The sequence below is a fragment of the Pipra filicauda genome, unplaced genomic scaffold (genome assembly GCF_003945595.2).
Source record: "Pipra filicauda isolate LSUMZ 115617 unplaced genomic scaffold, ASM394559v2 scaffold60_size3304689_pilon, whole genome shotgun sequence".
NCBI classification, from domain to species: domain Eukaryota; kingdom Metazoa; phylum Chordata; class Aves; order Passeriformes; family Pipridae; genus Pipra; species Pipra filicauda.
In genome coordinates this window covers 833,048-846,249 of record NW_024104765.1, presented here as the reverse complement: position 1 = coordinate 846,249, position 13,202 = coordinate 833,048, and the positions used below count along the sequence as shown (strand labels likewise).

Sequence of the window (13,202 nt, the reverse complement as noted above, 5' to 3'; positions counted from 1 at the left end):
CAGGATTTTTTAAAGCTTTAAAGTTCCCTCAGGAGTTAGGTGATGACAATGGCTAGCAGGCAGGTCAGCTGCTCTTCGAGTAATGTAGATGCCTGAGTTGTAATGCCCAAAAGTGTTCAGAGTTTGTTGGTTTGCTGTGGCAAATGGCTTTACCATTGAGTGAAAGAAGTATAAAAGTATAAAAAAAATATTACCCAGAAGAGTGGTCATTGAGCAAAACATCGGTGCAAACATATGTATATGTTTCCACATCATGGTCTAAGCAGTTACCTGCTTCGTTGGAGATACCAGTGTTCTGCTGAAACATTAGTTTCTTACAGATAGTTGAAATGGTGTTGCAAGGTCAGGTGTACAGCAGACCTTCCAGGATACATTAAGAAATCTATTTCCAGCTGGCACTGAAAGTCATTAAACTTGCAATATCACTGATAAGAGGAAGGCTTTTTATTTCTGATGTTTCCATCAGTCAGTTGTCAGGAAAACCCCAGGACTCCAACCCATTTTATGTATCAGAAAACAGTATCCATATTTTAAATTACTACATGTAAGAATGAGAGATTCTTTGAGAAAATATTATACATTAAAAAGAAAGACTAAATCATGAACTGAGAGCGCTAGACACTGGAAGTCAAATATAAAAAAAAAATCCACAATTTTAAAAAGCCTCATTCTCACGATTTTGAAACATGATTTTTCTTTTTGGCTTTTCCCCTGATTTTGCAGTGCTTGGTGTTAGCATTGTGGTTTAATTAGGCATGAACAAAAATGCTAAAATTTTTATATTTCTTAATGTTCCTTTTCAGGAATGACATCTCAAAATTGGAGCATTTCCATTTCCTATGTACACAAGAAGCAATGTAGTTACACTTAGAAGGCCTCATTAATGTTAAATAACCATATCAACTGCATTGTGTTTACCCAAGCTGATAACCATTTGTTGGGTAATATATTACTTAAAAGGAAACACAATCAGTCTGTTTAGTTTAGCAGCAAGTCTATGGTTTTGGTAAAATAATCTCTTGAATCATATTAAGAAATAGATGTTAAGCTGCATTACAGAATCTGTTTGGGCTTGAACAAAAATGCAAAGCAGATTAATTTATTAGCTTTGTCCAGTCTACAGTATTCATATTTATGGTTCAGAGTACACTAATGATGTAAACAGGCATTTAATAACTATCTCTTATATTTTTATCTTCTTTGAGAAGTTTGACTGTGAAAAACATGTTATGTGAGTTAGGAAAAAAGTTCTTTAAAAGCATCTGAACAAACTGTCCAATAATTAGGAAGAAGCACTGAATGAACAACTTGGGATCTGTGTTCCGTGCTGTCCTATGCCCTGTAAGTGTTCAGGGCTCTCATAACTGCATGATCTTGCTTTGAATTTGGCTTATCTTTTTGTCTTCAGAAGCTGTTTATTTTGTTACTGCTGTTTCTTTATTTTTTCTGTCTCCATCCTATTCCTTCAGAAGTCTTGACCCCTCTTGTTTTCCCTCAAATTCCCATGTAATACTTCTTTTTGTTCCCTGGCTGTTGTGATTGCATCTTCTTGATCTTCAGATGTTGCCCTTACTTTGGAGGAGTCATAGTACCAGTGGGCAGCTTAATTCTCTCTGTTGTCTCAGGCATTCCACATCACTGGAGAAGTTTGGAAATAAAGTCTATAGTACTTTGCAGTTGTGGGCAGTCAGAGGATTGAAGACTAACGCAGAAATCAGGATTTGAGATGTGCTGCTAGTGAGGATTTATTTTCTACTCTGTCATTTGTGGCTGAATGTATCCCAATACCCTCAGGACAAGGAACTCACAAATGTGATGGTTTTGGATAGTTCTTAGAAAAGCGTGGTTTAATTTTTGCAGGGTGGCCTACTAGGGGAAGTGTTAGACTTCAGTTCTCCTGCAATAGGAGACTGGGAAGCATCCAAAAGGCTTTTCCCTCATGACCACACAGCTGATCATTTTGGGATGTGCTACTTTCACTTGTTTGTTTGCTTTGGCTGTGAGAATGTGTCTTAATGGAGAAAATATAGTTATGATATCAGAGAGAGGAAGAATTATTTTCTGGGCCTTATGTAGCAGCTCTAAACTTTTCTCCCCTCCAGGCATCGGAAGTTGTTTTTAAAAACAGAAAACAAACAGTTTGTGTACTTGAGCATATAAAAAAGAAGTGCCTTCATTGCACATGCCAGCTATAAAAAGAAAAGGCAGATTTTTCTTAGAAAATAGAAAGCCATTACATTTAGAATGTATCTTGCCTGTGTGTTATAGTTCCCTTTATTTTTTAATTCTGTATTTAGAAATAAAGATCTTTTTAATTTCACAAGATTTCAACTGCTGCCTTCACTCATTTGTTCTCTCTTGGAAGTTAACATTTTCTGTGTCTACTATTATGATCTTCTGGGATCTTAGAAATAGGCTTATGACTAGGGATGTGGAATAAGAATAGAAATAGGTGAATCGAAGAACATTTTTCTTTCTATAAATGTTTGGTAATAGAGGGGAAAGTGCAGCAAAAAGGCATTTAAAGAAAGAAAGCATTTGAAATAGAATGTTTTAAGATTTTGCTTTCAAACATCACTTTCTTGATAGGGAATTATTTACTAAGCTAAAATAATTTCAATTGCTTTGAAAAAACGCTGCGTATGGAAACATAGAGCTTCTTTCAGCCAAGTCTTTGTTTATTTAAAAGTTTATCTCCATTTTTCTTTCTGAAGAACTTGGATATGGGGAAGGTAGATGTATTTGTAAAGTTTAAACTTGCCCATTGTAGATGTGCTTTCTGAAATACTAACTTAATTACCTTAAAATCTTAATTTTTATTGTCAATACCCCTTATGTAAAGTAGCAGCTCGCCCAGGAATTTCATTCTCCTTTGGGATTAAGGAGAGTGGAATGATGGACCAGGTCTAATGATCAGGTGCACTGTGGAGATACACAGAAAAGTGTCAGCAGACTAGTAGCTGGTAGTCAGCAGAGATAATGCAGCCATGTTCAGAGGACTAGAGCTAACTACATTCAATAGAAATGATTTCTTCTCTTTTTCAGCAGGATATATTGTTGGGCTTTTTTTCACATTTTGCTCTAAATTACCATGAAATATGGCTGCATGTTGTTACTCATCTCAAAAAGACTCCATTATTCAGCCAGGCAAGATAATTTGAGATGGGTTAGATATTTTACTTTTTTAATATATTTTGAATTTCTTTCAGAACATAGGGGATGGAAGGAGACTGGAAAATGGGAGATTTCCTAAGCCTTGAGTGTCATCATTTTTAGAAAAAGAAATAAGCTTACCCCACTGAAGTTTTTCCTAGTGAATGGCCCAGATGATGATAGCAGTGGGAAGCCTTTCTCAGCAGGGAGCGGAAGATAGCTGTCATCTTCGTGTACTCTGACATTCTTAGGCAATGTCTTGTATTACATCCAGTCTGATTTGATAATGAACTATTGCTGAAATGGGGATGCAGCTCAAGCCCCTTTTTTTCCAATCACATCGTGCAATCTAGCAGTAATGTAGTGAATAAGCTTCCAAGAGGATGCTCATCTGTATTTTTGGAAATTATTTCTGTTGTGCAAATAGGCTGGCTCTTGATAATTACATCAAATACAGGCAGGAACAGTGAACGTTGCTATGCTGAGGAACAATTTCCTTCCTTTCGAAAAGAAAATAATGCACAGCTTGGTGTTTGTCCTTGCCCAGACCAATGATACTGTTCTGATGCACACCACCTCTGACAGCACTGTGACCAAGACCTGATCCTCTGGGCTTGTAATTCTGACTGGCTGTCCAAAAATAGGCTAAGGAATAAATATTTAATAAAGGCAGGCTCCATGGAGCCCTTAGTGTGTGGGAGTTTCCATCTTGAAATGGCTGAATGCTGGTTCAAGGCATTTTATCAACAGTGTGGCAGAAGCATCGGCACTGTACCAGAATTGAGAATAAGCTTTTTGTCTGAGAACAACCATCATTCCTAATTCACTTTCTGTGAAGCACTAGCTGGAGAAGTACTTCTTGGGAAGAGACATGATGGTGCACTATTCAAATAGTGCTATGGACTGTAATACTTTAGGGGAGAAGAAGGAATGAACTCCATACTGCAAAAGCAGAATCAAGAAGACATTGCCCTAAACAGCTCAGAATGAATTCCCAAAGGGAAGGAATTTCAAGACAGTTAAATTTGATGGCTTTCCTGTCTCACTTTGAAGCTGAAATACCAGAGAGTAGTGTGTGCATGACAGGTAGATGTAAGGTGTGAATTATGGATAGAAGGATTGCTATGGGCTGGTTCAGTCCTGTGTATAAACAATACCTGTTTAGAAGTCTACTAGGATGCAATAGGGGAGGATGCAGTAAGAGAAGAGTGTTTTTAATGCTGCAAAGTGTATTTTGCTCAGAATACTTGTAGTCTTAATCAAGTGCCCAGCAGTTCCTAAAATGTTATTTAATAATACAATAAGTACCTTTACAAGACTAAGGTCACTTAACAAACTATGTGGAAAAGTAGGTGCTGTATTTCTTCCTTTGTAAAGTAATTACTACAACTTGCAATTGTTAAAGACTGTGATCACCAGTTTTCTAAAGGGAAAATTCATTTAAGTCAATGCTTCGGCAGGTGTTCATATTTTGTGGAAAGATCTATCTTCCAACTTGCTAATGAATGGCCAAGCAAGTCTCTTGATAGTTAATAATATTGCTTAATTACCACAGTCAGACAAAGCTGCCATCTAATTTATTGCTATTCTGAGCATCTGAACACTAGAAGAATGATAAGCCATTAGAAAGCCTTATGAGGTGGGTGGTTAGTGGAAGTCATTGCCTGCAGTTTTATACATTTCTTTCTCTAGCAGATGATCTTTCTAACATTTCCCCCCTTTGGCTGAGAAATAGACATGTGGTCATGTCCCACCCTGCTGCCCCCACTTCCAGTAAGCAGCTGTTTTCAAAATAATATTGTGGCAGTAAATCTGCATTATATGAGAAACTCTGGTTTAAACATGCTTCAAAATGGCTTTTTGTAGTCTCTTTGCTGGCTCGTGCTTTCTTCTTCCCAAGACCCCCCACGGTAGTGTTATCTCAGAAATGTCCTGAGAAGATATCAAGAAGTCTTCCCATTGGACTCTTTTAAACCCTTCCTATTGGTTGTTAACCCCTTCCTGCGACCTGTAGTTGGTTACCCTGTGAATCCTCCTAACCCTATAAATGTGACCCCCCCAACAATAAACTCACTTTGCCTCCTCTCCACGCCGGTGTGCTGTCTCTGTGGCTGCCATGGGACTGCGTGGGTGGGGGGAGGAGAGAGCACCTCTCCCCTCCAAACTCAGGACCTGAAGAAACACCTGGTGCTGGAGTTCCCTTTCCCTATCCACCTCAGCGGTCGGAAATGGTTCCTCAGATGGAAATGGAACTAGAACTGGTGCGCCCCACCCCATGTGGGGAAAGAGATCCAGATAATATGTCTTCCCAAGGCACTGCACAGCCAAGAGTTTCTTCCTGGGTTTATGTTTCCATAGTGTGCTAGAAAAGGATGTTGTGTTTTCTTGCATACACCTAATGGAACATAAGTGAATCCACAAATGTGTGTCAGTCAAACCTCTGGACTGTATATAGCTTTTTAGCACGGATGGAAGAAGTGCAGTGCTGTGCAGAGTATGCTGCAAAGAGAAAGATTGCTGATCTTGGCAATCGGCTCATTTCATCCAAGTGATCATCAACAAAAGACACAAACTTCACTTAAGGAGTAAATGACTTGAGAAAAAAAAATTCTTTGCAGGTGGCAGAATGGATGAAGGAATAGTGTGTGACACGAAAACCTGAATCAAACTCTGTCAGTCCTGCAGTGGGACAGAACTCGGTTGTAAACCAGTTTAACAAAATTTTCTTATAGTGCCATGTTCACTTGACAAGTAAAATCCCAGTGCTTCCTGTCCAGGAGTGAACACAAGTATTCAGGGTAAATACCAAGAAGAATGTTAGGTTTCTCCTTATCAAATTAAGGATAAATCTTGTATATATGTATAGTACATACATAGTACTATGCCATATAGGAGGACTTTGCCCATGTTCAGGACTATTTCATTAATTACTTGGTTTTGTCTGGGAATTAATGGAAAAGAGATTCATGGGGTTTTCCACTGTATGTGCTATTAAGCTGTCTGGAGACAGTTATGGCCTTTTTCAAATCTGCATCCCTCTTGACAGTAGTAAATTCCCGTGTCACCGCTCAGGAGCAAGTAGACAACAGAGGTGAAAAATTATGCTAATGAATTGCAATAACCTGTCCCTTTTTATGAGAGTGCTTATGCATAAGATCCTGAATCCAAAGTGTTATATGTATTACTTTGTACAGCTTTTCATTGGTAAACTGTAGCAACTAAACACAGCTAGCAGTTAAATACAGCTTTGTACTGCTGAAGAGGCCCTTTGGAACAAAGTGAAGTATATGGGTAAAATTGTTAAAGCGTTAGATAAGGTTCTCAGGTTACCATGGCTACTTGAAAAATTTGCATTGTGTCATAGATTATGATGCATAGGATGAAGTAGCCAAAACAACTAGGAAGTCCAATGCATATAAACTACATTTCCAAACCACACAGCACTGACAAATAGAAAGACAGATAGCTCAGAATATTGGCTGCTGACAAATCTATGAATCAATGAAGAGAGGCCTGAAGGGGATTTAGAATATATGTCATTTGAAATCCTGCATTATTTTGGAGTTCCAATCTTAATTTTTAAAGACAAATGAAAGAAAAAAAAGGAAAGAAAAGCAAAAACCTCAGTAATGATTTTCCCTAAGCTCTTTCTGGTGTTGAAATCTGACATTTGGCTGTGAGACCTTCAACAAAGAAGGTTGATGAAACATGGATAATACATTTCGTGCACTTAGGCTGGCAGTATCACTTATACTGGAAGCAGTTTATTCCCATGGAAACCTATTTGCATTTGGGCCAGAAGTGACTTTTCCCCCCTCTATTAGCACTGCTGATGTTTTAGCATAATATAATTGCTTTATATTGACAGCAGATTCAAAAAGTATTTTTAAAATGTTGAGTAGCTGAGCATATGTATAATGGAGATGTAGTCTATGCAGTTTTTCTGTGCAGGATGGAGGCATGTTGCTGAAAAATGCAAGGCAGCTTTTGATCTTCTATTATTTATCCCTAGAAGAAAGAAAAAAAATAGTTAAGGTCTGTTTATCCCAAACAATTTTTTTTTTATACAGGTGACAAAAGAACTGAAACAGTATGACAATAAAATTATAGAGTGCAAGTTTGAGAACAACAGCTGGGTCTTCATGCGACAGAGGATAGACAAAAGCTTTCCAAATGCCTACAGCACTGCCATGGGTGAGTAGAATAATTTGCTTTAAAATTTTCTCAGGCTGAAATTTTAAAGTTTTAACCCCATTCTGGTTTAAGGAGGAAAGGCACTCTGTGTTCTCATTTCTAGTTTGAGTCCTGGCTTCCCAAAGTTATTATAGTAGTGCCTCATTTTGCAAATGCTATGTCAGCATTAGCTTTTATGTAGCACAAATCCTTTGGCTGCAGGGTTATTTGGGGAAGTCAATTAAACCAATACTCTGATTCAGTATTTAACGGATAACACAGAAGCAAGTGCCTAAGTCTTAGTGCCGACCCTTAGTAGAACTGCAAACACTTGAATAAAGACAACTTTAAATGGCAGACCATGCCTTTTAAGTCAGAGCCAAGAAAGTTTGTATTTACAATAGCATTGCAACAGCAGTTAACTAGCTAACTAGTTAAGTTAGCTAGTTGCTGGGATGTAGTGCAAACTGGCACACTGTGAGTGGCATTTGTTGAACAAAAAATCCACTAGAATTCCACCTCTATTTAAAATGCTAAAACCATTATTTGGAGGATGGGCTAGAAAATTGATAGAAAATGTCATCTTAGGTTTCAACAATAGTTGTAAAACAATGAAGAAGGAAAACAAATGAAAAGTGGGGTTATATCCCTGCAGAATTGTGAGACTTTTATGTTCATCTACCAAAAAATATTTTCCCAAATACTGTAAATTAAAGGATATTTACTTTCAGGTGAGGTGTAAGAGTTTGAGAAGTGTGTGCAAGGCTGAATAACAATAGTCATGCTGATGCTTAAATTTGTTTAGTTTCAAAATGAAATTTAATCACTTTTAAGACCATGCTAATTACTAGGGCATGCATAGATGATGTAGGATTTTCTCTGAACCCTTCTACTTGTATTTCTGCCTGAGCAGTGAGTAGATTTTCTTGAATAAACACAATGTGGTCATTTTGCCAGGAGATAAGAAATCTGTTGGCACCTTAGTGGACCTGCACAATGTAGCTGAAATGCTTGCTGAGTAGTCTTGTTGTAAAGGAGGAATGTGCCACAAAAAAGTACAACATCTCTTTGTGACCATGACCTAAATTTCTCTTCTCTGTTTCACCTTAGTGTTTTAATAGTTTGTTTTCCTTGGAGTGTTCTCTTCTTTGATGAGTAGCATATTCTTCTTTCCTTCATTCTTAAGAGCATATGTATCTGCCCCTTTTCTCTCTCATTTTCTCCATTTGCAGAGCAGTTATGTTATTCCTGACTTTTTTCTGCCAAAATATAATGAACTTCCTAAAAATTAAAATTAAAAGAAAATGAAATGCTACAGGAAGAACTTTTTTTGTGAGAAATGTTTCAGTTTTTCCATAGGAATTTTCAAAACAGAAAGTTCTCTTTTGGCTTTAAATTTTCACTTTTGACCATTTATCAAAATTTCCAGAAGTTGTACTTTCTTATTTGAGACTTCCATTGTCCCCTTCTCTAGATCCTGTCTCACCCATTTGCTTTTTCTTGATGAAAAATACTATTTATTTTTCCTTATGGTTGAAATAGCAACAAAATAAGGATCTCTCTGTATCTTGCTTTTGGACTTCGATACTTTCAAATTAAAAAGAGAAGGACTTTTTGAGTGATTAAACTAGGGCAGTCCTTAAAAGTTGATATAGATCTATACCAGCTGCCTTGTGGCACAAATTCTGTTCCTAAACTACTGGTAATCATAATGTTTTCCAAATGCTAAAGTCAAATACAATGCAACTCTTAAAGCACCTTTTCACCAAAAATAATGAGATAATTATAAATAATGTTAGGAAAGTGTTTTATTAATCGTAAAGTAATCCTTTGAATGATTCTGGAATTCTGCAGGAAAGAGAGGAATGTTTTTGGGAGTCATTGTTATTTGTAACAATGCTATATTGTAAGTACATTTTAAGGAGTCTTAATGTTGTTCGGTACTCTAGGATGTCAGTAGATTGTTTTGCATGGAAATTGCATCTGTCCTTACATGCTATCAGCTATCCTCTAATCATTTTGTGCTCTCTTCCAAAATAGTTGTAGGAATTTTTTTCTCCTTATTTTTCTCCTCTTCTTCTCTCGGGAGGATTAATTAGGGGAATATAAAGTTACATAGGAAAAGTATTAAAAATTTGTTTTAAGTGAAACAAACCTTTTTATTTGTTCCATAAAGTCCAGTGGGCCATTACTTAGAAACTGTGACCTGGGCAGTCACGTTCAGTACTCCAGGGGTGCTTGTACATGTGTGCCTTGGCCACCACACAGCACCGTGGCCACTTCTCCATCATATGGTCTGGTGTGCTAGACATGCTGCTTGCTTGGTGTCAAGTTTTTCTGTCCCATGAAGGTATATAGGTTAAAAAAAAAAGGACTGTGCATTGCAGGTTTGTGGTATTTGTAGGATTTACTGGTGACAAAGAATAAGTTACCGTAATTCAGAGGCCTTTGATAGTAGGCCTATCTTGTTTCTGGCTACTTGGATTTGATGCATATTTTAAAGCCATGTCTCACAAGGCCTTTGTTGCTGTTGCTTGCCTCAGTAGGAGGTCAGTTCTTGGTGGTTTTATAGTTGCTCCATGAAGCCTTACACACACAACAGGCCTTTTGCTAGTTTTAGAAAGAGAGATTCCCATGAGCATAAGACCCATGACACTGCTTTGCTCTCTGGGGGACAAAGCAGAGATTCGTGACTCCTGACACAACCATCTTGTGAAAGTACGTGTTTAAGGCTGAATACTCAAGCCAGAATATGTTATTTATTTTGCAAAGAGGGGATAAAATTACTGAAGTGCCAACTACAACAAATTGGTTTAGTAACTTGAGAATGTGCTCTTTGTTCCCAGCTGTATGCAACAGCATCCAGAATCCAGTCACGAAGGAGATGCTGTTTGAGTTCATTGACAGATGTGCAGCAGCTTCTCAAGGACAGACACGAAAACACCACCTTGATCCTGACACTGAACTTATGCCACCCCCACCACCCAAAAGGCCACGTACTATAACATAAGGCCATGGTCTCAGTGGATAGCGTGTTTACAGTTCTGCAGAAGGTGATATGCAAGTGTGAAGGCTGGAAAAAAAGAAATCTGAATTGCTGTAAATAATTGTGTGCGTTTTTTGAGTTTGGTTTTTGTTTTGTTTTGTTTTTCCAAATTCCACATACAAATGGACATTGTTTTGTAACTGCTAAATTCAACTGTACTTTATGGTATTTGAAGAATAAATTTCCAAAGGTTTAGACAAGAACCAAGTACAATGAAGTCAGTGGAAAGCTGCCTTGTTTATATATGGATCTCTTTTCACCTTTAATTTATAATGTCAGCAATCTGGAACTGAGGAAACATTGGGATGCTGTACTTTTTAGAAGCTGTATTTAAAAAAAGCAGAAGTGTTTTTTTACTATTGTTGTTCAACTGGTTGTGATTTGTCACCCATAGTATAACTGATCATAGTTTCCCTGCATTTCTGAGACTTGTGTTTAACAGCAAACGGCAATGTTTTTTGTGCTCTCTATTGATTGAAAACTAAGCCGCCTTAGATCACTCTAATTTCAAAATTAGCTGGGTTTTCGTTGTTGAAATATTAAGAGGTGAATCCTTCTTGTAAATAGCATCCCTTTGAAGGGGAACGTGGTGGGTGTTTGCTTTTTCCCCATGTTTGAACCTAACGCCAAATGTATAGTGGGCTGATTTTAGCTTTGCCTTTTTAAGTTTATCTGTAGATGAGAAATATACCAAATCCTTAGTATTAAGGTCTCTGTTAAAGAGACTTTTTAGTACAGGGCTTAGTTCTCCACAGTGATACTATTGTAAATACTCCTAAAAAGTACACATCACTGTGATATGCAAGAATAATAAGCAGTGCTAATAATGATGTCTTGCATCCAGGCACAAAATGGCAGAAGAAATGCCAGGCAACTCCTTTGTAAAAGAGAAGGTAGTTTCAGTGGAAGAGAGCCACACTAAACCAGAGAGTCTCCTGGTTTAGGTAACTGCAGGACAAAAATGAGTCATTTGGGGGTGGTGGATGAATGTCCCAGGGAACAGGACACTAATTTTCAAATGTGTGGTTGGCTGTCCTGTGGTACTGTGCTCATCCTCTGGCTGACTTTCTTTCTTATCAAATGAAGAAGCGCATGAATGCCTTGATGGCTTTTGTTGCAGCGCAGTGGCAGATGTTCATAATATGAATTTTGAGAAGCTGCCGTCTGGTTGTCTACAGGAGGAGTTGTTCTTTTCTGGGATTAATTGGAAACCAAATGCAGATTTTAAAGTTTACTGTACATTTATCAAGCAGGGATTGAATTGGCTCTTTGTATCATTTTCTTAGTGTGTGAGTCACCCATCCATCCATTCAGCAGTCTAATTAGTGAAGGTCATTGATTTGTTATAACTAAAATGCATTTCTGCTCAAATAAGCTTTCATGTTTGTAAGCAAAGTTTACTCCTGCTTTTTTTTTTCTGTATGGAAACTTTACGACTATGCTTTGTGATGGCTTCCCTAGTTGTTTCAACCTGTTGTATAAATGCACACGGCATCATTTCGATGGCGTTCCTGGCTTCTCTTTCTGGGATATTCCATATGTGTTTTAGAGAACTGAAGGAGTTACATAAGTTACTTTTTATACTATGATAAAACTTGAGGGGAAAATAATGTGTTCATCGAAGTTCTTTTTTTCAACTGTACATAGTTTCTGCACATTATCTATAGAAAAATATTAAATCACCTATGCAAGGTTGCAAAATGATCTCTTAAAAAAAGAGCCTTATTAATTTGATGTGAAAACCTATGCATCCTCTGTGCATCTTGCATTGAAACACACAGTCAGTTATTTCTTTACTCAGTATAAATAATTTCCCGCAAATTATACTTGTCATTCAGATTGTCATAACATACACTTTGTCACTGATCTTCATGGCTTATGGCAGTTGCAATGTGTATGATGATTCTAGCCTTCTCTGTGAGGTTAGGACATTTCATTTTTGTAGGGATGTGCCTGGGTTATTTCTGTCTTTCTCCTTCCCAGCCCTTGCATCTTGTATTTCAACAAGACCTGGCTTCTGGTTTATCTTTTTTTTCCAGAGCTGCAGCACTGCAAGCTGTCTTCCATGTGCATTCCACCAAGTCCATGAATGTGTTGTGGCCCTTGTATTTTGAAAGTGTCTTTTTTTATACTCTCAGCTTGAAATGGATATTTTGGAAGAGTAGTGACTCTGAGAAGGTTTAGAGCCCCATATGCACGTTTGATTGTCAAACTTTTCTTGCACTGTGACCTGTAGCTTTTTAGAGAGGTCAATTGCCTTTGCTTTTCTGGAAGAGGAAGCTCCTGAGGAAGGGTTGAATGAAGAACCTGGTGAAAACAAATAGACTTTCACTTGGACCAGGTGGGTTTAATGCTGTGAGAAACACAAACTTCCTTTCTCTGTTACTAGATATTCAAGAGATTGAAGCTAAAAAAGCAAAGAAGAATCTGTGCCAGGAAAATAACGATGACAAAAAAAGCCCCCTAACTTGTCTATTCTTTGGTGTACAGCATGAATTCATCCACTGTTTTGTCATTTGCTAAATATATAATTAAAATTTGGATTCAGTGGAGTTTCCAAAAAATATAAGTACATTCCTCTACAAACCATGTATTAAGTATTTTAATAAAGTCAATGGTTTAAAATACTTTTCCTAAAGATGTGTTTGCTTTTGATGCCTGCGCTTTCCTGGTACCAGTGCAAGCCCCAGGATACCACAGTGTTATTGCTATTGCTGTTCTGTCCTCCAAGAAAATGAACCACACTTTTCAGAGGTCAGTGGCTTTTCTCTCAGGTAGGAGCCCCCCTCCGGTGGTGGCCATGATCCATTATGCCATTTTTAAGTACAAT

The 13,202-nt window shown here is 37.6% G+C and overlaps 1 protein-coding gene across 2 annotated transcripts in view; it reads left to right on the top strand.

Annotated features, from left to right (window-relative positions):
* RNGTT (RNA guanylyltransferase and 5'-phosphatase) overlaps positions 1 to 12,999 on the top strand; it is a 181,007-nt gene extending 168,008 nt beyond the window's left edge. For both annotated transcript variants that reach the window (XM_027743632.2, XM_027743630.2), the window contains 2 exons: positions 7,224 to 7,347; positions 10,173 to 12,999. In XM_027743632.2, coding sequence (XP_027599433.1) covers positions 7,224 to 7,347; positions 10,173 to 10,336 — 288 coding nt within the window. In that variant the 3' untranslated portion in view covers positions 10,337 to 12,999. The remainder of the gene's footprint in view (positions 1 to 7,223; positions 7,348 to 10,172) is intronic.
* Positions 13,000 to 13,202: the final 203 nt, after the last annotated feature.